General features: G+C 51.5%; 1 protein-coding gene across 1 annotated transcript in view; it reads left to right on the top strand.

The window, feature by feature from the left end:
• The window catches only part of DIS3L2 (DIS3 like 3'-5' exoribonuclease 2), a 322,655-nt gene extending 302,501 nt beyond the window's left edge, over positions 1-20,154 (top strand). The window contains 8 exon segments of the mRNA XM_061637537.1: positions 1,711-1,894; positions 2,512-2,598; positions 7,993-8,100; positions 8,102-8,141; positions 9,590-9,720; positions 12,091-12,195; positions 15,559-15,660; positions 19,629-20,154. Of these exon segments, the coding sequence (XP_061493521.1) occupies positions 1,711-1,894; positions 2,512-2,598; positions 7,993-8,100; positions 8,102-8,141; positions 9,590-9,720; positions 12,091-12,195; positions 15,559-15,660; positions 19,629-19,727 (856 nt within the window). The 3' untranslated portion in view covers positions 19,728-20,154.
• Positions 20,155-23,098: the final 2,944 nt, after the last annotated feature.

Raw genomic sequence — 23,098 nt, 5'->3', positions numbered from 1 at the left:
CCGTCTGGTACAATCAATCAAGCTGCCCTCTGGAACTCTGTCTGCCATTTATTATTTATTTATTTATTTCATTTTTAAACCGCCCATAGCGAATAGCTCTCTGGGCGGTGAACAAAACAACTGGTTCAGACCAGCAACTTACTCCCGTGTAATGCGCTGTGGATCTGGGCCCATAACCCCTATTGACGTGTGTGCGTTGTTGCGTGAAACAGCATACATTACGTTGGAGTTAAGTTGAGCAAGAAACTTCTTCAGAGCATTAGAGCATGTTAAGAGTCTTTATTAAGACATTATGGCCAAAGGCTTAAGAGTAAATACATGTAGAGTTTCTTCAGTCACCCCCCCTTCTGGTACATCTCTCCAAAGGTAAACACAGAAGACAACCTCTCAGTTCAGAGGCAATACACAGAAGACCAGCCTCACAGTTCAGAGGCAATATTCAGAAGACACAGCTTAACACAGATAGCTGCTAGAACTTTTCCCAGTTTATCGCGATGGCTACCATAGCAACGGCCTTGGCAGTCCGTTCCCAGACTGGGCAAAGACATAACTCCCCCTAGTTACAGTTTTTCAGACTTGATGGAAAACAAACTCAGTGACAGTGCGGTTCAATGGTCAACAGAGGGGAGCAGTTAGGCAGTAGCATTTGAGAGAAAAGGGGAAGGGCCGTAGCCCAGTGGTAGGTCATCGTACTTGGAGGCAAAAGGTCCTAGGTTCAATCCCCGCATCTCCAGCAGCCGGGGTTTTCTTGCATTCTTCTGTCTGTGCAAAACAGCCCTCAGGGGATAACGGCTGGTTCAGTTTGCAATACGATGCTTTGGGCCCAGCAGCTGGTGGCATTTTGGGGTTGTATTAACCAATGCACCATTCCTGGCCAACTCAGCGCGGGCAAGACTTCACTTCAGTTCTAGGTACTGCAGTTCAAGTAGGACGGAGACAAATTGGGAAGGATCTAGTGGAGCTCCTCAAAATGCATTAAAGGCAAATCCTCAAGTGGTAGATTTGGGGTGCAGCTAGGGTGGCAAAGGGGGATGGATCTAACCCCGCAAACTGTAGCCTGCTAAGTTCCATTGAAATGAATGGGCCCTGTGCAAGAGCATGTAAGTGTTTTGTGGGGCAGGGGCCATGGCTGAAAAGGCTCTGCACTGCATCCCAACATTTGCCATGCCTCAGGTTGTGTACAGAGCGCCTCCGTCAAAGTTCCACTCACAGGCCGGGCATGATATGCCTGTCTGCATTTTTAAAAAGCTTTGTCAGCTTCTAGCAAATGTCTTTGGAGAAGATGGCTGGAGAGAGAAGTGGCACCCATCTGCAGGTTGTGGCATTGTAGTATACATCTGTGGGCTGGCGGTGGAAGGTCTGGTTGTGGTTGGCCCATCGTAGCTTTTCTTATTTTACTAAGTCTTAAGTCTCAGTGATCTCTATGCAGGGTAAAAGCCTGCTTCTTAAGTAAATACACACACTGGCACACACACATCTCAGACCACTGAGGATCTCTGCATATACATACATATTTCTACAACAAAAACATGGCAGAGGGTGGAGGATGCTGGGACACTGCAGTGCATTAAGGATCAAGGATCTCCTGGGAAGCATCCAGTATCCTTGGCAATTCTTGAAAGAGAGAGAGAGAGAGAGAGAGAGAGAGTCCCCCTTAGCATTCTCTGCCCTTCCTAATGGTCCCTTCCTGCCCCCTTTCTCCTCCCACAGGCTGGTGGAAGAGTTCATGCTGTTGGCAAACATGGCCGTGGCCCATCAGATCTACCGCTCCTTCCCAGCAAAAGCTTTGCTGCGCCGGCATCCCCCGCCCCAGACCAAGATGCTCAAAGACCTCGTGGAGTTTTGCAGCCAGATGGGCCTGGAGATTGACTGCAGCAGTGCCAAGGCCTTGCACGTGAGTCCCAGTGTGCCCATGCCCTTGTCCGGCCCCGATGAGAGCAGAGTGACTGTTTCGAGGGGGTGGGTGGCAACTCCTTGTAATGGGATTGTTTTATTGTGTGTTTCAGTGTTTAAAAGGTGTTTATATTTTAACGCATGTATAATTGGTTTTTATACTTGTAGTCTGCCTAGAAGCTTATCTTGGGATGACGTGGCGTATAAATAAATTAATATTAATAAATAATGTGACTGGTTTGCTTGCAAGGCTTCTTCAGCGCTAGGCCTCTTCCTATAATCTGTCCTGGCAAAATGGCTGCTGGGTGCAAGGAACTCGTGCTTTGCGTTTTATCATCCTGATGGGGGCAGGGAGTGCGACTGCCATGCCTAGAGCCACCTAGTGAGTTCATGGTGGAGGCCAGATGAGAACGAGGGACCCCCTGGTCCCAAGCTCCTTCTCCGAGACTGGGCTTCCTCCACCTGGCACTCTCCAAATGTTGTTGGACTCCAGCTCCCAAGAGGCGCAGCGGCCTGCAGGACCAGTGGTCAGGGTTGCGGGGAGGTGGAGCCCATCAGCGTACCGTCTTAGGCGTTTCACTGCACCAGCTATCTGTGACCTTTTTCTTTTCTCTGTAGGAAAGCCTGAATGAAACCTTTGGAGCTGACCAATATGCTGAAGCCAGAAAGGAGGTGCTGACCAACATGTTCTCCCGACCCATGCAAGTAAGCACGGATGCTGGAATCGCAGGTGCCTGCACCTACTGGCTCTACCGCAGCCTAGGCCAGCCTTTCCCAAGCTGGCTGGGGCTGATGGAGTTGTAGTCCAAAACATCTGGAGACACCAGCTTGGGAAAGGCTGGCCTGCTGGCCCTTGTGGGCTTGAGTACTCTAGGTGCTGTATGCAACAGGAGCCACTGGGATCAGAACTTGGAACCTCCACGGCAAGGGGGTCCTCCCAAATGCCCTGGGGGACTCCCACCGCCACCGCCAAGCAGATCCTTGGTCTTCCAGACCTGACAGAATGTTCAGCATCAGGCTCTGGCTTTGCTTAGACAACCATCAGTTTGGTTTTGTCTGCCTAGCTGTTTCCCCTGTCTCTTATTCCCCTGAGTGCTGGATTCCTCCCCCCCCCTCACCATCCGAGGGACTTGCATCTCCTACTCTCTAACCTGCCTGCACTCCAACATCACCCTTACAGACCCAGTCAATCCCTGCATTCTGCAGGCGAGGGTTTCCTGCAGATACCATCTTAGCAGAAGGCCCGTTCCGCACAACGTAGGAATTGGGCCTTTAGTGTGGTGGCCCCTATCATTTCAGAATTCCCTCCCCTTAAATATTAGACAGGGACCATCTCTGTTCTCTTTTCAGCATCTGCTGAAGACCTTATCCCAGTTGCATCTGCATTGGAATTGTTTTTAAGATGTTTATAAAGATGCTTTTAAAAATATTCTTCTTAAAAAAAGTTTTTTATGATTTTTTAAAAGCTGTTTTGTTTTTAATGTGTTTTATATATGTCTTTAGTGTTTTGTTGTTTGCCACCCAGGGCTCCTTCTGTGAGGAAGGGTGGGATATAAATTTAATTAATAACAACAATAACAGCAACCCTAGAGGCCTTCAAGAGGCAGCTGGACAGCCACCTGTCGGGGATGTTTTAATTTGGATTCCTGCATTGAGCAGGGGGTTGGACTAGATGGCCTTATAGGCCCCTTCCAACTGTACGATTCGATGATGATGATAATAGCACAAATGCAACATGCGTGTTACGCTCTGTGTCTAGGGAACAGTAGAAGGGCAAGAGGCAAGGCCAGGCCAGGTTTCCTGGGGATGATGATGGTGATGATTTCGGAGTCTCTCCTCACGTGCAGCTGGGATGGGCAACATCTGTGGCCCTTCAGATGTTGTTGGACTCCCAACTGCCAGCAGCCAGCAGCGCCAATGGCCAGGGATGGTGAGAGTCGTATTCCAGGAACATCTGGACCATGGCTATCCCTGATGTACAGAGTGCTTTGCAGAAGAGACATCCCTGCCCTGAAGAGCTTTGCGGTCCCTATTCCGCAAATAGTGGCATGGGAAGAGGCAACAGGCAGAGAGAAAGCGATTCGCCAGGGTGACATGGAGCGTGAAAGTGTTATACTTGTTAAAAGAATTTTGTTTTGATGTTGCTGTCTCAACAACTGGGTGCCTTGAGTTCATCAAGACTAAATGTGCCTGTCACTGGGTCTGTGGCTTTCAGTACACCCCCGCAGAAAAGGTGCTTAAGTCCTCAAGAGTGATTCAGCTCACCCTGCCTCCCCAACCACCATCTTTTTCTTACGAGAAAGTTATTTTTATACAGTGCCTAATCAAGCCAACAGCCTGCATTCACTCATTTTTCATCCACTTTGCATATTGCAATCCCTCCCTGGCTTGTACAGGGGGGGGTGCTCATGTGCATGTGTGCATTGTCCATAAGCTTCACAGCAGTCCTCTTCATGCTTTGTGATGAAGTTGGTTTTTGCCTACGAAAGCCTCCATAAACACGTTAATCTTCAAGGAGCCACAAGAATCTTCCTGGTGGTTGCTTCTAGAGACTAGTAAGGCTCTTTTTCTACTAATGAACCTATGGAACTCACTGCCACAAGGGGTGGGGATGGCCACTGCACAAGAATGTAAGAAGCTGCCTTAGGCCGCCTTAGTACATTGGTCCATCTAGCTCAGTATTGTCTACACCGACTGGCAGCAGCTCGCTGGAGTCTCTGACAGGAGTCTCTCCCAGCCCTATCTGGAGATGCTGAGGACTGAACTGTGGACCTCTGCATGCAAAGCAGATGCTTTTCCATTGAGCTACGGCCCTTCCCCATTAAAAGGATTTGAGATGTTCTTAAAAGATGCGGCTGTTAACCATGGTAGTTAATGGAAGCTCCACGATCAGGGCCAATGGATCTTATAGAGCACCAGATGCAAACAGGGGGTGCCTATCCGATATGTGGTCTGATCCAGCAAAGCAGATTCTTGCAAGCAGATTAGACTACATTAACAGAAGTATAGTTTCCAAATTGCGTGAAGTATTAGTTCCCCTCTATTCAGCACTGGTTAGGCCTCATCTCGAGTACTGCGTCCAAATTCTGGTCTCCGCACCTCAGGAAGGATGCCGACAAACTGGAACAGGTTCAGAGGAGAGCAACAAGGATGACCAGGGGACTGGAAACAAAGCCCTATGAGGAGAGACTGAAAGAACTGGGTATGTTGAGCCCGGAGAAGAGAAAACTGAGGGGAGATAGGATAGCACTCTTCAAGTACACGAAAGGTTGTCACATAGAGGAGGGCCGGGATCGCTTCTCAATCGTCCCAGAGTGCAGGACATGGAGTAATGGGCTCAAGTTTCAGGAAGCCAGATTTCGACTGGACATCAGGAAAAACTTCCTAACTGTTATGAGCGGTACGACAATGGAACTAATTACCTAGAGAGGTAGTGGGCTCTCTGACACTGGAGGCATTCGAGAGGCAGCTGGACAGCCATCTGCAGTGCGTCCTTGAACTCCGAGAATGCCTCTTTCTTAACTGGATGGAACATGGGAATGCTTTCATTTGGATTCCTGCATTGAGCTGGGGGTTGGACTCGATGGCCTTATAGGCCCCTTCCAACTCTACTATTCTATGATTCTGTGATTCTTGTAACCATGGCATAGTTTCTGCCTTTCGCAGATAAGCTTCTTGGATCCCATGTCACAGCACATGATTGAGAGCAGATGAACAAAAAACAGTTACAATTATTTCTTTTTTTCCTGGATTTGCCAAGGTTCACTTGCCTGTTAAAAAGAGCCTGGAGCAGCACAGGGGATCCTCCCACTGCCTCCTCGTGACCCTTTTGCCTGCCCAGCTTTCAGAATGGCTAGAAGCCCAGGCCAGCAAACCGGTTGTGAGTTTTTTGAGGAAGTGCGTTTAACCCAGAGGTTAAACAAAATACAGAGGGGTTAGACCAGAGGTGGGTCACCTGTGACCCTCCAGATGTTGCTGGGCTACACTGTCCATGACCCCTGCCCATTGGCCATGTTGGCTGAGGCTGACAGGAGTTGGAATCTAGTAACATCTGGAGGACCACGGGTTCCCCATCCTTAGGTTAAACAGACTCACATCTCTGACCCTGTGATGGGAATTGCACATCTGGGGGGCACTAGGTTGGGGAAGGCTGCTGTGCACAGGGACGGCTCACACCACAACAGAGGGCCTCAGCTGATGACTTTTAAAGTGCAGGCTGATAAGGGATTAGGGTTTTCGTGAGGAACTCAGAAGCAGAAAGTGCCAGGTTAAATCATGGCATCTCGTGCAGATCTTCCTTGTGCGAATATCAGCAGTGGAAATCAATGTGTGGAAACTGCCAGTCTGACTGAGGCTCCCCATGGTGGAGTTTTGCTGTTTTTATTCACAGGCCCTGAGCAAATCCACCTGAACTGCAGTGGCTTAGGCAGCCGCCCCAATGACATTGCAGCTGGCAAGCACCTTTCAAGAGGAGGACGATCTATGTGGAGTGGGGCTTTGATTTATTATGGGGCTGATCTTTAGATCAAATGCCACAGGAGGGGAGTCCAGAGCACTGAGTACTTCCCTTCATCTTTGTGACTGATTGCATCAGGAGGTGGAGAATGACTTCTGTTTCCTACTGCGAGGGAGACAGAGGTGTGTGTGTGAGCGTGTGAGCGTAGGGGAGCCTTGCCAATGAAAAGCTGTGCTCTGGGAAGAGGTCACGGGGACCCTTGGACTGCTTGGGGTGGATTTGGGGTGCTGAAAGGCAGATCTCCACACCAGCTCCCTCGTTCCAAGGCTTGTGGCAGCCCCAGCGGAAACCCTTTCTGACGTGCACGCCCATCTGTTAAACTGCTTGCCTCAGCCCACTGCCCCATCCATCACCTGGGCTTGCCCCGCCCTGCCGAAGGCCCAGCCACCCTGCTTTTTTCAACCTCCCTCTTCTTGAACAAAGCTGGCTGCAAAAGGAGGTCACGCTCCTGCCTTTGGCAGCACAAGAATAGCAGAGCCTGCCTGAAACTCTGTAGGAAAAACTACCAACATTTGGCCTTTTGCTTGCTCTACACCAAGAACGCTTGCTGTTGATACAGCCTTATTTTCTCCTTCACTTATATGTTAACTCAGTCAAACATACAACTTTCCTGCAAGGTAGATCAGTCTTGTCTTCTTCCATACCCCACACCAATTTCAGAAGGAGCGACGAAGTGAACAAGGGTTTCTCTCTGCTACTCCTTCTGTGATGTGGAGGTAAGTCAGGAGTAAAAACATAAGGGCCCTGCAGCCGCAGCTGGATCAGGCCAGAGGGGGCCCATCTAGTGCAGCATCCTGTTCTCACAGTGGCCGACCAGAAGCACACGGGGGAGCGGCATCCGACTAACTCATTCCATCAGTGCAAGGATTTACCCTTGCACAATGGAACTCCTCCCTTTGTGCATGTCCTGCACCCTCCACAAATCTGCTTTGAAGGGTTTGGGGACACTCCTCCCCGAACAGATTTAGGGGCCGCACCGGGGGGGGTGGGAGTTCTGTTGCACAAAAGGAAACCCTCAGGCAGAACCTGAGAGCAACACCCTCAACTGGTATTCAGAGGCTTACTGCCTCCCAGCAGTAGAGGTAGAACATAGCCATTGAGGGCAGTAGCCACACAGGTATGCTTATCCTCGATGTACCTACCTTGATCTACCTTGCAGGAGTGTTGTAAGGAAGACTAAATTGATGAAGAAGTGAATCCCCATCTCAGTCTCAGCCAGAGGAGGCTTTTCCCTTTCCTTTTTTACCGTCAGTGTCACCGTCGCAGCTCAACAAGTGCCATGCGGTTTTAGCTTAAAGATAACTGTCCCCTCCTCCTTGCCTTCAGCTTCCGCTCTCTCCAAAAGCAGGGATGTGGGGAGGTGGAGATGGCGGCGAGCGGCAGTAAATGCTTGGTAGGCAGGTATCGACCAGCTGTCAGCACGGAAAGGCAGTGAAGGAGGAGAAGCTGTCCAAAAGGAGACGGGTGTTCAAGTCCTTTTTAAAAAAAAACAGGGCCTGTGTCTCGGGGGTGGGTGGGGAGAGCATCTTTCAGAGCCTCTCCTCTTCATGGGCTCTGGCCTGCCCCCCTTTCTCTCCTTGCAGATGGCTGTCTATTTCTGTGCTGGAATGTTAGAGGACGAGACCCTCTTCCACCACTACGCCCTCAACGTGCCCCTGTACACCCACTTCACGTCGCCCATCCGCCGCTACCCCCGACATCATTGTGCATCGGCTGCTCTCAGCTTCCCTTGGTAGGTTCCCCTGAGGAGACTGCCGTTGAGCCAGCTCGCCACCCCAGGGTTGGGCTGGGCAAGCTCAGTGTGCTCTCAGCTGGCCCTCATCTTCAAGGTGCAAGCTTCAAATTTCAAGGTTCTAGTTTTGGTCTACAAAGCCCTATGCAGCTTGGGACCAGAATACCTGAAAGACTATCTCACCACTAATATACCCAGTCGATCACTGCGCATCTTGTCAGGAGGTCCGCTCTGCACAACATAGGAAGCGGACCTTTAGTGTGGTGGCACCGACCCTGTGGAATTCCCTCCCCTTATATATGAGACAGGCACAATCTCTGTTATCTTTTTGGTGCCTACTGAAGACCTTCCTCTTTCAACAAGCCTTTTAAGTAGAGACCTTATCCCAGTCTGCATCTGTGCTGGAATAGCTTTTTAAGATGTTTTTAGAGCTTTTTTTTAAAGATGCTTTTAAAGATGTTTTGTTTTAATGTTTTTAAAGATGTTTTGTTTTTAAGATACTTTAAAGTGCTTTTCACTGTTTTTGCTTGCGGCCCTGGGCTCCTTCTGGGAGGAAGAGGGGGGGATAAAATAAATAAATAAATCTTCCGCCCTTCTTCTGTCACTACCAGTCCAGGATGGAACTGCCTGCCAGCTTCCTTCTCCTCAATCTCAACTTTGCCCCATGTGTAGCTCAGCAGGGAGGAGGAGGAGGAAGAGCGAGCTAGAACGAGTTGGCTCTGCCTGTCCTTGGCTCTTGAGGTCTGGCCTCTTCCCTCTCTCGTTCATCAAATTGCTCCGGGTTTTTCATTTGGAGTGGAGGAGGGAACAATCTTCCCTTGGTTGACGGCCTGGATTCTGACTCCCTTTCTGCGAATGGAGTTCACATGCATGGGATAGGATTCTCCCCCCCTGCCCTTCCTCCTTCTGCAGCCGTGTGCGCTCCCTCGAAATCAGCTCCTGGGGGTAGGCAGGCTCTTTGGAGTGGCATTTGGGAGGGGGTGTCTACAGAGGGAAGGGAGTCGGTGGAAATCACAAGCCCATGTGCCAAGAGGAAAGCCAGTTAGGATCCAAGCTGTTGCCTGCCACGGCCAGCCCCCTCTGGCTCGGCCTCCCCGGCCAGACCCTGCTCATGTGCATGACTCAGCCGTCCTGCTGCCAGCCAGGCTCGGCCAGTCTTTCCTAGATCGTGGTCCTCTGACATCTCCTGGACTTCCTGCAGCCGCACAGAGGTGGGGCACGTGTGGGTCAGCCTGTATCCCTCCAGATCTTGATGGGCTCCAGCAGCCCCAGCCAGTGTGGCCAAGGGGAGCTGGAGTCCAGCAAATCTGGCAGGCTGCAGGTTCCCCCACCTCTGCCCCAGGAGGATTAACCCCTCGAGTAGAGCAGGGTACCTGCAGCCCACCAAGGAGAGGAGCAGGCAGCTGCTCCCTGTGCCTGTCCTGACCACTGGTGGTCTTCTTTCCAAGGCTCTGGCCCCGCCACGAGGATGGAGGCGGCTGATATCCAGCAGCAAGCAGAGCACTGCAACGACCGGAAAATGGCTTCCAAGCGGGTGCAGGAGCTCAGCGCAGATCTTTTCTTTGCCGTCTTTGTGAAGGTGAGGCACAGCAGCTCTTGGCTAACTAGGGGTGGGTAGGCTTAGGGCTCTCTGCCCCATGGCACAGCCGGGCAGGCAGTGGGAGGTGTCCTTCTGTACCGCGGGCAGTGAGGGGATGTTGCTCCCTTTGTTCCTACTTCTGCGACGATGGGTTCTGCCTACGTCTTGCCTCTTGTGTGTTGATGGGAGGGGCTTGTTTTCACCCTGGTTTGGGGTATTCATAGGGACGGCACAGAATGCCCTGTTAGGGATGGGGGAACACCACCAAATCTTTTGGTTTTGCTGACAAGGCTGTTTTGGCCAAGCCCACACCTCCCTGCTCTACATACATGACATCAGCTGTGGGACAAGTAGAGTTGTGGCTGAGTCAAAAAGGTAAAGTTGTGGCTGAGCCCTGTGGCTCTTAGCAAGCCCCCGAGATCAGATGATTGACGTTGCTTGCAGAGAGCGGTTCAGGATGCTGTGACATTCTGACTGTCAGCTAATTGTCGGGGCTTCAAAGTGTCCTGCGCTGCACAGGTGATTGACATGTGACACTTGTTACATTTAGCCCGAGGGGTGGGGTGGGGAGATAAGGATCCAGCCCGCCCCTGGTCTAAGAAATCATTGAAGAAGGGAGCATAGCTCAGTGCTTTCCATGCCAGGTCCCAGGTTCAGTCTGCAGCATCTCCAGGTGATACAAATCATTGTTTAGTGTATAACTTTAAGGACACCAAACTTAGCACCTGCAAGCAACCTGGGGAACGTAGGGTCCATCTAGCTCAGTCCTGTCTACACTGACTGGCAGTAGCTTCTCCAGGATTTCAGGCTGCGGCCCTTCCATTATGGGGGAAGAATGGAGGGGAGAGAGTAATGGGAAACAGTGACTTAGGGTTATGGTCTTCCACCACCAGCTCTGCAGTTGGGGACTGACATCATTCTGTTGCAAAGATCTTGAAGACCTTTTTGTTAATGACAATAAAAAGTAGCCCTTCCTCTGCTGAAGTGACGCTACTACTCTGAGTAGACCATTAGTCTTCAACCTTTCCAGATCTGGGATGTGCATTTGGAGAATCACTTCCTAAGTGCTTGCCCTGTATTTGTATGGTGGCGGGTGTGGCTAACACCCTCAGCTCTGCCAGCAGCCCAGTAGTGCAGCCGCCCCCAACCTGGTGCCCTCTGGATCTTTTGGGTTGCAACTTCCACCAGCCCCAACGTCATCTCTGACCCGTCTATTTATTTATTACCTTCCACGCGCGTCTCAAGGCGATGTACAAAATGCAATAAAAACAGCTAAAATACAGTTTAAAACATTACAGTAAATAGTGGCTGGTTGTTGGTTTTTTTAAAAACCAAGTAGACACCCCTGGCAAAGACCTGTTCATCCAGCGGGGAAGCTTTGTCAGGACGAAAAGGTCTTCCCTTGTTTCTGGCAGTGCAGAGAATGGGGACCTGTTGTAGCTGGATGGGGATTGCTGTTCCACAGCAGAAGGGCAGCCACTCTGGAGGCCCTGCTCTGAGTTGCTGTGGAGGGGGACTTCTGGCAGCCTTGGAACTTGAAGGAGAAGCTCTCCCACTCCCGCGGAGTGTAGTGCCCTGCTCGGTATACAGTATATACTTGGCCATCTCTCCTTCCATCTGGTTAGCGTGTTGGACCTGGGAGACCAGAGTTCAAATCCCCACATAGCCATGAAGCTCACTGGGTGACCTTGGCCCAGTCACTGCCTCTCAGCCTCATGAAAACCCTATTCATAGGGTCACCATAACTCAGAATCGACTTGAAGGCTGTACATTTCCATTTTCAAACATGACTGCACAGAAATAAATCCCACTGAACTCAATAAGTATGCAAATGATCAAACCTGCCTCCCCTCCTCCTCCCTCCCATCACCTCCCTCTTGCCCCTTCTCTCTCCCTTCCCCTCCACATCCCCTTCCAATCCCCTCCTTCTCCCTCCTCTTCCTTCCCCTCCCCTCCTCTCTGCCCTCCTCCTCCTCCTGCCCCCCCCCGGTCAGTTTTACCTATCTGAGGACTACGACCTGGGAGACCAGGGTTCGAATCCCCACACAGCCCTGAAGCTCACTGGGTGACCTTGGGCCAGTCACGGCCTCTCAGCCTCAGAGGGAGGCAATGATAAACCCCCTCTGAATACCGCTTACCATGAAAACTCTATTCAAGGGTTGCCCTAAGTTGGGATGTCCATTTTCCCAGGCTGCAAGCACTGTGTCCCCATTGGGGCTGTCCCCGATAAGGCTCCTCCAATCCCTCTTTGGTCTGTTGCGCAGCAGGCCTCCATGGGCTGGGAGTGGCTGGGTAGAATCCCAGGGGCAGCTGGGAGTGAGAAGCTCACGCCTGCCCTACTTCACACCCCCTCCCTGTCGTCTCTTCCAGGAGTGTGGCCCCCTGGAGTCAGAAGCCATGGTGATGGGCGTCCTCAACGAAGCCTTTGATGTCCTGGTGCTGAGATTTGGCGTCCAGAAGCGCATCTATTGTAACGTAAGCATCCTCTCCCACCCTTGCAGGTGCCTGTGAACCCAATCATGAAATGGGTTTGAATGTTTCTAACTCTGTGTAGATTTGTTTTATTTTGCTGTGCTGTGTTGCTTGACTCCTTGGCATGTTCCTGCACACTGCTTTGGGCTCCTTGGGCAGAGAGGCAGTTTATAAATAAATCCCTCACTGGCATCTGCAGCCTCCCTGTACTCCACTGGGCCCCAGAGAACACAGACAGTTTAATCACTTGGCCCTGGCTTAGGGCTGGGGGTTTTCTGTGCTGACGGTTCAAAAGGATTCTGTGCCTTGGCATTCCAAATTCTGCAGCAAGGGAGAAGGAAAAAAACTGGATTCTGCAACCTTGCTAACTTACGCGAATGACACTCATTTGAATAATTTATGTTTGCAGAAATATGTGATTTTAACTACTTTGTGTAATTTATGCTGATTTTGCTAATCATGGCGAATGATAATGGGATATGTAGGCCGCTGAAGCACCATCACCCCCTCAAGCACCCACCCACCCAAACGAGTGAACATCCAATTCAGTTACATCTCTGGTTCTGAGATGTCATCAAGCATTGCCCAGATGTTCCCAGGCATATATTTGCAGTCCTAAGGGCTAGAAACTTGCTCTTAAAAATGAAACCCAAAGTTCATTCTGTGATTTTTCTGTGCTCTGCTCTAAAAGCCCTCCTTTTAGAGCAGATCCACAACCCGGTATGGTGGTCTTACAGGTTCACATATCCCCTCCACCCTTTTCTAAAATAAGACATTCTGGGGGTCACGTATGCGAAGAGGTCCTTCCCCCAAGAAGTGGGGGCCAGCTGTGATTGGTTTATGACAAAAGCTTTGTGTCTCTCTCTCTGGGGAATGAGCATGTGCTTTGTGACATCCGAATGGCGGCAGGTGTTGGGGTGTTTTTGCTTTGCTTTAGCCTGACCTCAGCACTGGCTTCACCTTTGTGTGCCTAGAACTACCACAAGCGTCTGCATTTTCCTACCTGGAGATGACTCTGCATGTCAGCAAATGTAACGAGCAAACTGCATTTCTGTAGTGAAGGAAAAGCTCTCTGCACATGCTCAAGGGTGCTCTCCTTTACCATTCCTTCATCCCTTCCAAGGTTTAGTCCTTGGCTGTGAAATCAAGTTCAACGGTTTGCCCTGGTTCCAACTGCCCAACTGAGGCAGGGCAAGAGGTGGGGGCAGGGTCACCTCGTGAGTGCCCCGCCGAATCCTGAGGTGAGGACCTTCTTGGCAATTGCAATCTCAGATAAGCACATTGAGGCCCATGTAAGTGAAAGGCACTCTGTGAATGCTCAGAGGCACTCTCTTCTTTATTGCTCTTTCATGTGTTCCAAGGTGGAACGCTGCTGTAGAAGCCTCACGAGTGCCACAGATAGAGAGTATCACCCAGGCAGTGTGGGCGAGAGGAAAGGAGGCAAGGCGATGGGTGGCGGCCGGTATGAAGAGTCTGGCTGCTCTCTTCATATCCATGCTCTGCTTAGTTGAAGAGCTGGACAAGTGAGACGTTCCCAACACGTGGTGCGCCAGAGTCCTTTGAAGCAAAGGACGCCTGCACACCTTGCCATGCCAAGTCGCTCCCACGGTTGCTCCTGTCACATCATGGGCTGCGCTATCTCCTCTCCTTTGTTGCCTGCTGTTCTCAGGGGCCGTTCGTCTGTAAAATGGGAGTGGCAAAGGGCCGCTGTATAAAATGCATTCAGGAGAGGCATGCCTCTTCATCAAAAGTGGGACCGCCACCAGCTTAAATTGCTTGGCCCAAGGGCTAGGATGCAGTTCTTAGCAGCAAGTCCAGGGAGGGAGTCGTGGCCAAGGCGGGGGGGACGGGACCTGGAGATCCTCCCACCACCCGCATTTTCCCTTTTTTGTCCCCCATAAGCTCCAATTGTTGCCATCCCAGCTCATTTGCCTTCCCTGATTGCCGTTTGGGGGGCTCTTATGCCTCGCCGTTCCACGATAATGAACCATCCTTTGCGCGGCTGCCTTGAGGAGCCGGGAGGGGGGTCTCCGATTCTTCCACCCTCCATCTGCTCCTCAATCAAGCCCTTCCAAGGGGGGGGTCATTATTCTCTCGTAGCAGCGCAGTAAAACTGAGATGATACGGCGCGGCGAGTGCTTTTGCCTCTTCGAATGAGGAAACAGGGAGCAGTTGGTTTTAATTTCACCTTCAGAAATGAGTGCTCAGGGGCGCTGGGCGCAACATTTGCTGTTCCCTGGCGCCTGTGACAAGCGGCAGCCCCCACCAGCTGCAAGGTCATGTGGTTCGGTCGCGTGGCAGGGAGTCGTGGGGTGGGGTGGGGAATGGCTCCTGGGACTTACGCTTTATGGACTTCCTGTCTTGCCAAGGAAGGGCAACGCTTTGCAGAGAGCTCTCTAGAGTTAAGGAATAGATTGCGTTATTTTCTAATTTACAAATGAAATCTGTGTATACACACACACACACACGTCATAAGCAGTTGCTCACCTTGGGCTAAATGCCAGCCTGTCGAATTGATGTAGCCTTTCAGTCCTGCCCTTTTATTCTAAATAAGTTTTAAGCCAGGGGGACCTGCAACAAAATGTTGCAACATGAAGAGCTTCCCTTTAGAGTGCTGGCCAGTCAGCCGTTCCCTACTCCTGGATACTCCATTCTGTTCCCTCGCCCGTTCAGTGTAATGCCTTTTCATATTCAGTGGCCAGTGAGGGTTCTGTGGCCCCCTGAGCACGCTCCTAGCAACATAAGAAGAGCGTGGCTGGTGGATCAGGCCAGTGGCCCATCCCGTCCAGCTTTCTGTTCTCACAGTGGCCAACCAGATGCCCCAGAGGGAAGCCTGCAAGCCAGACCTGAGTGCAAGAGCATTGCCCCCACTTGGTACTCACTGGGGTGTTTTGAGGTGTCCGTCCCCCTAAGGGTTTTTCCACCAAATGTTTTCGTATTTGCTGGTACCTTCCTCCTGTGCATGGGTGGTGCAGTTCTGTCTGGGCAAGCCTGAGCAAATGATGGGGGTCCCCCAAACCCTGTGGGGGTATAATCTACCCTGGTCCCATCCCTTTGGAGCCAGGAGCCAGGCTTTCTCTGGTCCTTCTGCACCAGGATTGAGCTTTGATGGGAACTGTCTCACAGGATGGGGAGGGGGGCAGTGGAATGAGGAAAGCAACACTGAGGAGCTACACCTGGCCCATCCCAAACCCTGTTGCCCCTGCGATCTCAGTGATGGGTGTAGCCCAGCCCAGTCCAGACGTTTTAGATTACAGCTCCCGAGCCAGCGCCTCTGTTAAATCCCTCTCCAACGCTAACAGCCGCGTCCCACATTCCCCTCTGCACAGTTCCGTAAGCGCTGCCGCTCTCCCCTTCCTCTTGCAGGCCTTGCCGCTGGTGGGCTTCCAGTTCCAGAAGTTGGGCAAGAAGCCACAGCTGACGCTGATGTGGGAGCCAGAGAGCCTGGAGCAGGATGCTGTGCAACAGGTAGAGCTCCTCCCCGCCTCAGTCCTACACTCCCCACGGGGAATGGGGCGGCTGTGGGGGAAACACAGGCAGCTGCTTTAGCCCGAGCCTGGCCGTGGCTGCCTCTAGCAGAGTGTGTCTCCTACGATGGGCAGCCTCTCTCGGGGGTGTTCAGCAGAGGGACCCCTTCCCTGACACTTCCTGCTTGACCCTTTTAACTGGCGATGCGCGCGGCTGGACCTGAGACCTTCTGGTTGCACAGCGGATGCTCTACCACGGAGCTGCAGCCCATCCTCCTGCCGTTGCCCTGGGCTCCCTCTCTCTGACGTTGCCTCAGGCCTGCTCAGGATGCCATCTTCAGCCAGAGCTTCCACTCAGCTGTTGCCTCCCTGTCTGCCTACTTGTGAAGCGCCCCCTTCCCCCTCTGGCATTATGGATGGTTTCCCCAGATTGCGCATTTCAGGGCCGTAGCTCAGTGGCAGAGGGGCCCTGGTTTAATCCCTGGCAGCCCCTCCAGGAAGGGTTGGGAGAGACCTCCTGCCTGAACCCTTGGAGAGCTGCTGCCAGTCAGTGTAGACAGTAATGAGCGAGATGGACCAATGGTCTGACCTGGCACAAGGCAGCTTTCTCCTCTCCTGTAATCAGGGCTACATTCGGCCCATTTGCATCGACAGCCATATTTTCTGATGGCAATGCCTTCCTGATTTCCACCAGGCTGGGGCGAGTTGGATGCCACAGAGCCCAGGCTGCGCCGGCACCAGCCCTCTGCTGCAGCTCAGCCGTTGAGCCGCCTGGCGCTGCTGGGGATCCCCTGAGGGCAGGTAGCCTGGCGGAAGGAGTGCTGGCAGAAGCCCTGAAAACGGGGTATTCCAGGGGCATGGGGGGCAGGAGGAGATGCCACGACATGGTGTCAAATGCTGTCGTAGAGCCTCTCTGCCTGGTGCAGCTCCATTGCATCCATTAACTTAGGCACTCAGCCGCAGGGAGGCATTGAGCTTGTCGGGCTTGATTAAGCTCTGCTCCAGTGCCAAGCCCAAGTTGGCAACCCTCATGAATTGTTCTGAAGGAAGTGATAAATGCCTCTTTACGAGAGGGAGTGGTCCCGGGCTGTCTGAAAGAGGCAGTGGTGAGACCACTCCTGAAAAAGCCTTCCTTGGACCCAGACAATTTTAACAGCTACAGGCCAGTGGCGAATGTTCCATTCCTGGACAAGGTCTTGGAACGGGTGGTTGCTGGCCAGCTCCAGGCGCTATTGGATGAAACTGATTATCTAGATCCATTTCAATCGGGTTTTAGGCCCGGTTTTGGCACTGAGACAGCCTTGGTCGCCCTGTACGATGACCTATGTCGGGAAAGAGACAGAGGGAGTGTAACTCTGTTGATTCTCCTTGATCTCTCAGCGGCTTTTGATACCATCGACCATGGTATCCTTCTGGAGAGGCTCGCGGAGTTGGGAGTTGGAGGTACTGCTTGGCAGTGGTTCCGCTCCTACTTGGCGGGTCGTCTCCAGAAGGTAGTGCTTGGGGAACATTGCTCGAAACCGGGGGCTCTCCAATATGGGGTCCCGCAGGGGTCAGTTTTGTCCCCCCTGCTTTTTAATATCTACATGAAGCCGTTGGGAGAGGTCATCAGGAGTTTTGGAGTGCGTTGTCATCAGTATGCTGATGACACGCAGCTCTACTTCTCCTTTTCATCTTCTTCAGGTGAGGCTGTCGATTTGCTGAACCGTTGCCTGGCCGCGACAATGGACTGGATGAGAGTTAACAAACTGAAGCTCAATCCAGACAAGACTGAGATGCTGTTGGTGGACGGGTTCTCTGATCGGATGGTGGATATATACCCTGTCCTGGACGGGGTTACACTCCCCCTAAAGGACCGGGTTCGTAGTCTGGGAGTCTTTTTAGACTCTTCCCTCTCACTTGAGGCTCAAGTAGCCTCGGTGGTTAGGAATGCGTTTTACCAACTTCGGTTGGTAGCCCAGCTACGTCCCTATTTGAGTAAAGAGGACCTTACATCAGTGGTACATGCTCTGGTAACCTCACGTTTGGATTACTGTAATGCGCTTTACGTAGGGCTACCTTTGAAGACAGTTCGGAAGCTACAACTAGTGCAAAATGCGGCGGCCAGATTGCTGACAAGGACCAAGCGGTCCGAGCATATAACACCTGTTCTGGCCAGCTTGCACTGGTTGCCAATATGTTTCCGGGCTAGATTCAAAGTGTTGGTATTAACCTATAAAGCCTTATACGGTGCGGGACCATGATACCTTGCGGAACGCCTTCTCAGTGGTGGCCCCCGAACTATGGAACAGTCTCCCCGAGGAAGTACGCCTGGCGCCGACTCTGCTCTCCTTCCGGCGCCAGGTCAAAACCTTCCTATTCTCTGAAGCATTTTAAGTTACACTGATTTACTTTTAAAAATGTTTATTGTATTGGATTGATGATTGTATTTTAGTATTATTTTGTTATTCATTGTATTTTTATGCTATTTTACGTTCACCGCCCAGAGAGCTATTGCTAGTCGGGCGGTATATAAATTTAATAAATAAATAAATAAATAAATAAAAGTGCTTGGCAAGGGGGCCCAGGCCTGCCACCTGGTGGGGGTGAGGGATGCTGTGCAAGAGGCAAAGGGTTCCAGAGCCAGTAGAGGTTAATGCGGCACAGAGAGAGAGAGAGAGAGCTCCTGGCCCTTCCAAGGATACATAGTTAGCACTGGCATCTACAAGCCAAGGAGAAACCAAAGCATGGGGCAAATAAGACCGGCTATTGCTAGAAGACAGCTGGTATAGCGCAGTGGGGAGAAGAGCCTGGCTGAGAGTCCAGAGTCTGTGAGTTCTCAAATCCCCGCTGGTGTCTCCTGGGTGTCAAGGGCCAGCCAAAGATCACCCCCACAGGGAGTGGCTCAGGGGTTACGTGCCCTGCCACCTGTGCACCCGTGGGCAAGCTGCAGAGTCCCAAGGAGCCCAGTTGCCCCCCAGCTGGCAGTTGCGGACAAGGAAGGGTCGGGCTTGTGCAGCTGTGGCAAGCTGAGCAGGCCCTGGCCAGCTGGGGAGGACTAGCCTCAGAGGGAGGCAGTGGGAAACCCCCTCTGAACACTGCTTATCATGAACACCCTATTTGTAGGGTCACCATAAGTTGGAATTGACTTGAAGGCAGTCCATTCCCATATTGCTAGAAGGGAAACTGCCAGGGACTCCCAGGATGCATCTGGCCCACAGCCCAATTTCACCAGACCCCCCCCCCATCATCCAGCCCCAGAGTAAGGAAGACTCCACTGCTGCTTTTTTTTCTCTAGGACATTCTGCATGCCATGCAGATGCTCTGCCGCTGAGCGATGGTCCTTTCCTTGAGAATCAATCAGGACATAGGAAGCTGCCTTAGGCAGACTCAGCTATGCCCCTGTTGAGCCCCGGCCCGTTGCCAGCCTTTGCCTGCGCACGCAGTGGGCGTCCTGTGAACTCCATGGAGAGCGGGATTTAGCCAGTAACCTCTGGCGCCAGCCTTTTGGCCTCACTTATTCCTGCCTGCCAGGGAGCGCCCCATCAGGATAGTTGGTGGCCCCAGAGGCCTGGTGAGCCACCCGACGGGCATTAGGGCCTTGTGTCCTGCGTTCTGCGCATCCGTCCGTATGTGTGTGTCTGTGGAGATTCCACGTGGCAGTCTCCCTGAGAAAGACTCCAGCATCCAGTAAAGTCCAGCTGCGTCCATCCTTTGGATGTCCAGTTGCCATTCACAAGCAGGGCATGAACGTGAAGCCACATCTCCCTGTTGCTTGTCCCCCGCATTGGGCATTCAAAGGTAGACTGTCTCTGTGTAAAGGGGCTCTGTTTAGCTCCCTTGGCCAAATGCACACCTACAGATCACCCTCAATGAATTTCTCCTGTTTCTAGACCTGGAAATGTGGTTTTCAGGCACATCTCACCCTTTTGAAATCAACCACTTGCCAGCCATCTAACCTTCCATCCCTCCTGTTCTCTGTCTCTCAAGGTCATTACCGTTTTCACCTTGGTGGAGGTTGCCCTGAGGTCCGACAACGTCCCCTTGAAGTACAGTGCGGTGCTGAAGAGGCCTGGTGGGGAGCAGTGATGGCCCCCGCGTCCGGAGATGGGCCTTGCCCAGCTGACACTGCCAAAGCCATGCTGAGGGGCCATACCCTTCAATGACTCTCTGGGGGAAATCAGGCTGTGGACCTCTTTGTTTTCTTTTTTGTGAATGGCTTTTGTTTTATCTCTGGATTTTAACCCAAGCCGGGAGCAGGGCAGCTCTGAAGCCATTCCCAGTGGCTGCAGGAACATGAACTATTCCCAGCTTCCAGCTTTTTAGGCCCTCCCTTTCTTAAACACGGCCCTTGCAAACGACACGCAGGAACGTGGAGCAGCCCAGCCTGAGTGGGTGGGTTGCCTGTGCCGTAAGGCATTCCTTGCTTTGTGTTCCTGGACATGTGGCTAGCCAGCGGGCTGCAAAGGCCATTTACACGGAGCTCTCAGTCGTGTAATAAAAGCCTTGCTCAACACCGGTGGAACGTGTCCTTCCGTGTGGGTTTCCGTCTTCTGATCGTACTGCCGTTTTCTCCTTTGCCGTTTCAACAGAACAGGAAGTTCTGAAATGGTTGTGAAGCAGCAGTGTCCTTCCTCTTTCAAGTACACACACACATGCCCGCTGCCACAACAACAGCACGGTTGCTGTGGAGAGAAACTGTCGCTGTAAGCAAGCATCTTTGCTTTCTTTAGCCTGTTATTTAGGACTGGGGAGTGTAGAAGTCTGAAAGGAGTCTGGACTCCTTGGAAGGAGGATAAGGCTCTCCCCAACCTTTCCCTACCACCATCACCCCAAGAGCCTAGTGAAGAAAACCTGGAGATCGGGGAGGTGCGGCGGGCATGTTTCTTTGTGGCATTTACATACAGCTTTTCAAGCAGACCTCACAAAGCGGTTTACATTTGTTTATTTTTAAAAATATTTATATACCGCTATATATAAAAGCCATTTCAGAAATTGAAGTTCCATGGAGGAGCCAAGCGAACAGCTCAAGAGCGGCAGAGCATCTTCTTTGCATGCAGATAGTCCCAGGTTTAGTCCCCGGCAATACCTTCGGACAGGCCTGGGGAAAAGGCCATTGTCTGAAATCCTGGAGAGCTGCTGCTGCCAGTCAGAGTAGGCAATACTGAGCTAGATGGGCCAGGGTCTGACTCGGAAGAAGGTGGCGTCCTACGTTACTAAGATCTCGCTGGGGGAAATGCAGCCAGCGTTCTCTCTTGGGGGACTTGAAGCAACTCTGCTTAGCAATTTCTCCGTCTGCCCACCCTCTGATTGCTGGCAGAGCTGCCCTTTCAAGTTGCCTCCTGAACAGAAGCCGCGCAGCTCAGAATTCTTGAGAGGCAGCTGGAAACTATGCAAGAGTCACTAGGCTAAGCAGCCCCTGCAGAAAAATGAGGGCGAAGCCAATGGAACAGCAGCCTAGCACCGATGATGTCACGTAGTGGCTTAGAGCATGTGCTGTAAGCCAGAAAATCCTCCCGTTCGGCTCTTGCCTCAGCAGTGGACTCAGGCAAGCTACTCTCTTAGCCACAGCCCCCTGCCTGTAATGTGGGAAATGGTAACACTGGCCTACCTTATGAGGTTGTTGGAAAAATTGCTAACAGAATGTACATGAAGTGTTTTGAACATTCAGGAATTACTATATCAGGGGTGGTGAACCTCTGACCTATAGGCCAAATTTGGCCTATGAGGCCGTTTTCCCCAAACCACACCCCCTTGCCCCATACATGATGTCACATATGGGGCAGCTCACATCTTACACAGCCAGTCCATGCAGAAAGCAAGGCCGAACTCACCAGCCAAGGGCTGATAGGCGGTATGTTCAACCCTGCTGGATCGGCTGCCCAGCTGAGTTTCCTGAGGGGAACTTGATCGCGCAGCCAATCCCTAACCCAGAAAGCCATTTTGTCAGCCCTGCCTCAGCTGTTTGTCAGACTCTGCTGCTCCTGTACCTTTGCAATCATTTCAGGCAGCAGTTAAGGAGGTGAAGCTTTGCCTTCTGGCCTCAAAGCCTCGTATGCTAAATTTCTGTTGTTAGAAGCTCCAGAGGGTCCAGCCACTCCCAGGTAGCCCAAATCGTGTCAAGATGAGGCGCTCTTCCCTCACTGCCGCCTCACCCTCCCATCTCCCAGCATTTGCAGGGCATCTTAAGGCTGGAAGCATTAAAAACTACCAGGTGCCCTCTAGATGGTTTGGACTACAACTCCCCAGCAGGTTGCTGCTGTTGCAGAGAGTTGCAGCCCCAAACAGCTGGAAGACACCAGGCTGGGCAAGGCCTTGAGGATGCCTGATGGTTAGCCTCCTACGGTCAATTGTCCTATTGTAAACCGCTCAGAGAGCTTCGGCTATGGGGAGGTATACAAATGCAATGAATGAATGAACGTGAGAACAGCCTGCTGGATCAGGCCACTCATGCATCTGGTCCAGCATCCTGTTCTCACAGTGGCCAACCAGTTGTCCGTGGGAAGCCCACAAGCAGGACCTGAGCGCAAGAGCCCTCTCACCTGCAGTTTCCAGCAACTGGTATTCAGAAGCATCCTGCCTCTGACTGTGGAGGCAGAGTGTAGCCATCACGGCTAGTAGCCATGGATAGTCTTATCCTCCATGAATTTGTCTAAACCTCTGTTAAAGCCATCCAAGTTGGCAGCCGTCACTGCCTCTTGTGGGAGTGAGTTCCACAGTTAAACTCTGCGCTGAGTAAAGAAGTACTTCCTTTTGTCTGTCCTGAATCTTCCAACATTCAGCTTCTTCGAATGTCCACGAGTTCTAGTGTTATGAGAGAGGGAGGAAACCTTTTCTCTACCCACTTTCTCCATGCCATGCATAATTGTACCTCTATTATGTCTCCTCTTACTCAACTTTTCTCTAAAATAAAACCCCCCAAATGTTGAACTTTTCCTCATAGGGGAGTCATTCCATCCCCTTGATCATTCTGGTTGCTTTTTTCTGATGCTTTTCTAGCTCTACAATATCCTTTTTGAGGTGAGGCAACCAGAACAGTACACAGTATTCCAAATGCGGCCGCACCATAGATTTATATAATGGCGTTATAATATTGCCAGTGTTATTTTCAGTTCCTTTCCCAATGATCCCTAGCATAGAATTTGTCTTTTTCACACTGGGCCGACATCTTCATCGAGCTATCCACTACGATCACAAGGTCTTGTTCCTGTCAGTCACCACCAATTACCACCCCATGAGCATATATGTGAAATTAAGATTTTTTTGCCCCAACATATGTTTATTTACATTGAATTGCATTTGCCATTTTACCCCCCATTCACTCAGTTTGGAGAGATCCTTTTGGAGCTCTTCCCAATCCCTTTTTGCTTTAACCACCCTGCACAATTTAATATCATCAGCAAACTTTGTTGCCTTACAACTTACCCCTAACTCTAAACTGTTTATGAACAAGTTAAAAA

Source organism: Rhineura floridana, chromosome 7 (assembly GCF_030035675.1).
Source record: "Rhineura floridana isolate rRhiFlo1 chromosome 7, rRhiFlo1.hap2, whole genome shotgun sequence".
Taxonomy (NCBI): domain Eukaryota; kingdom Metazoa; phylum Chordata; class Lepidosauria; order Squamata; family Rhineuridae; genus Rhineura; species Rhineura floridana.
This window is presented reverse-complemented; position numbering and strand designations above follow the sequence as displayed.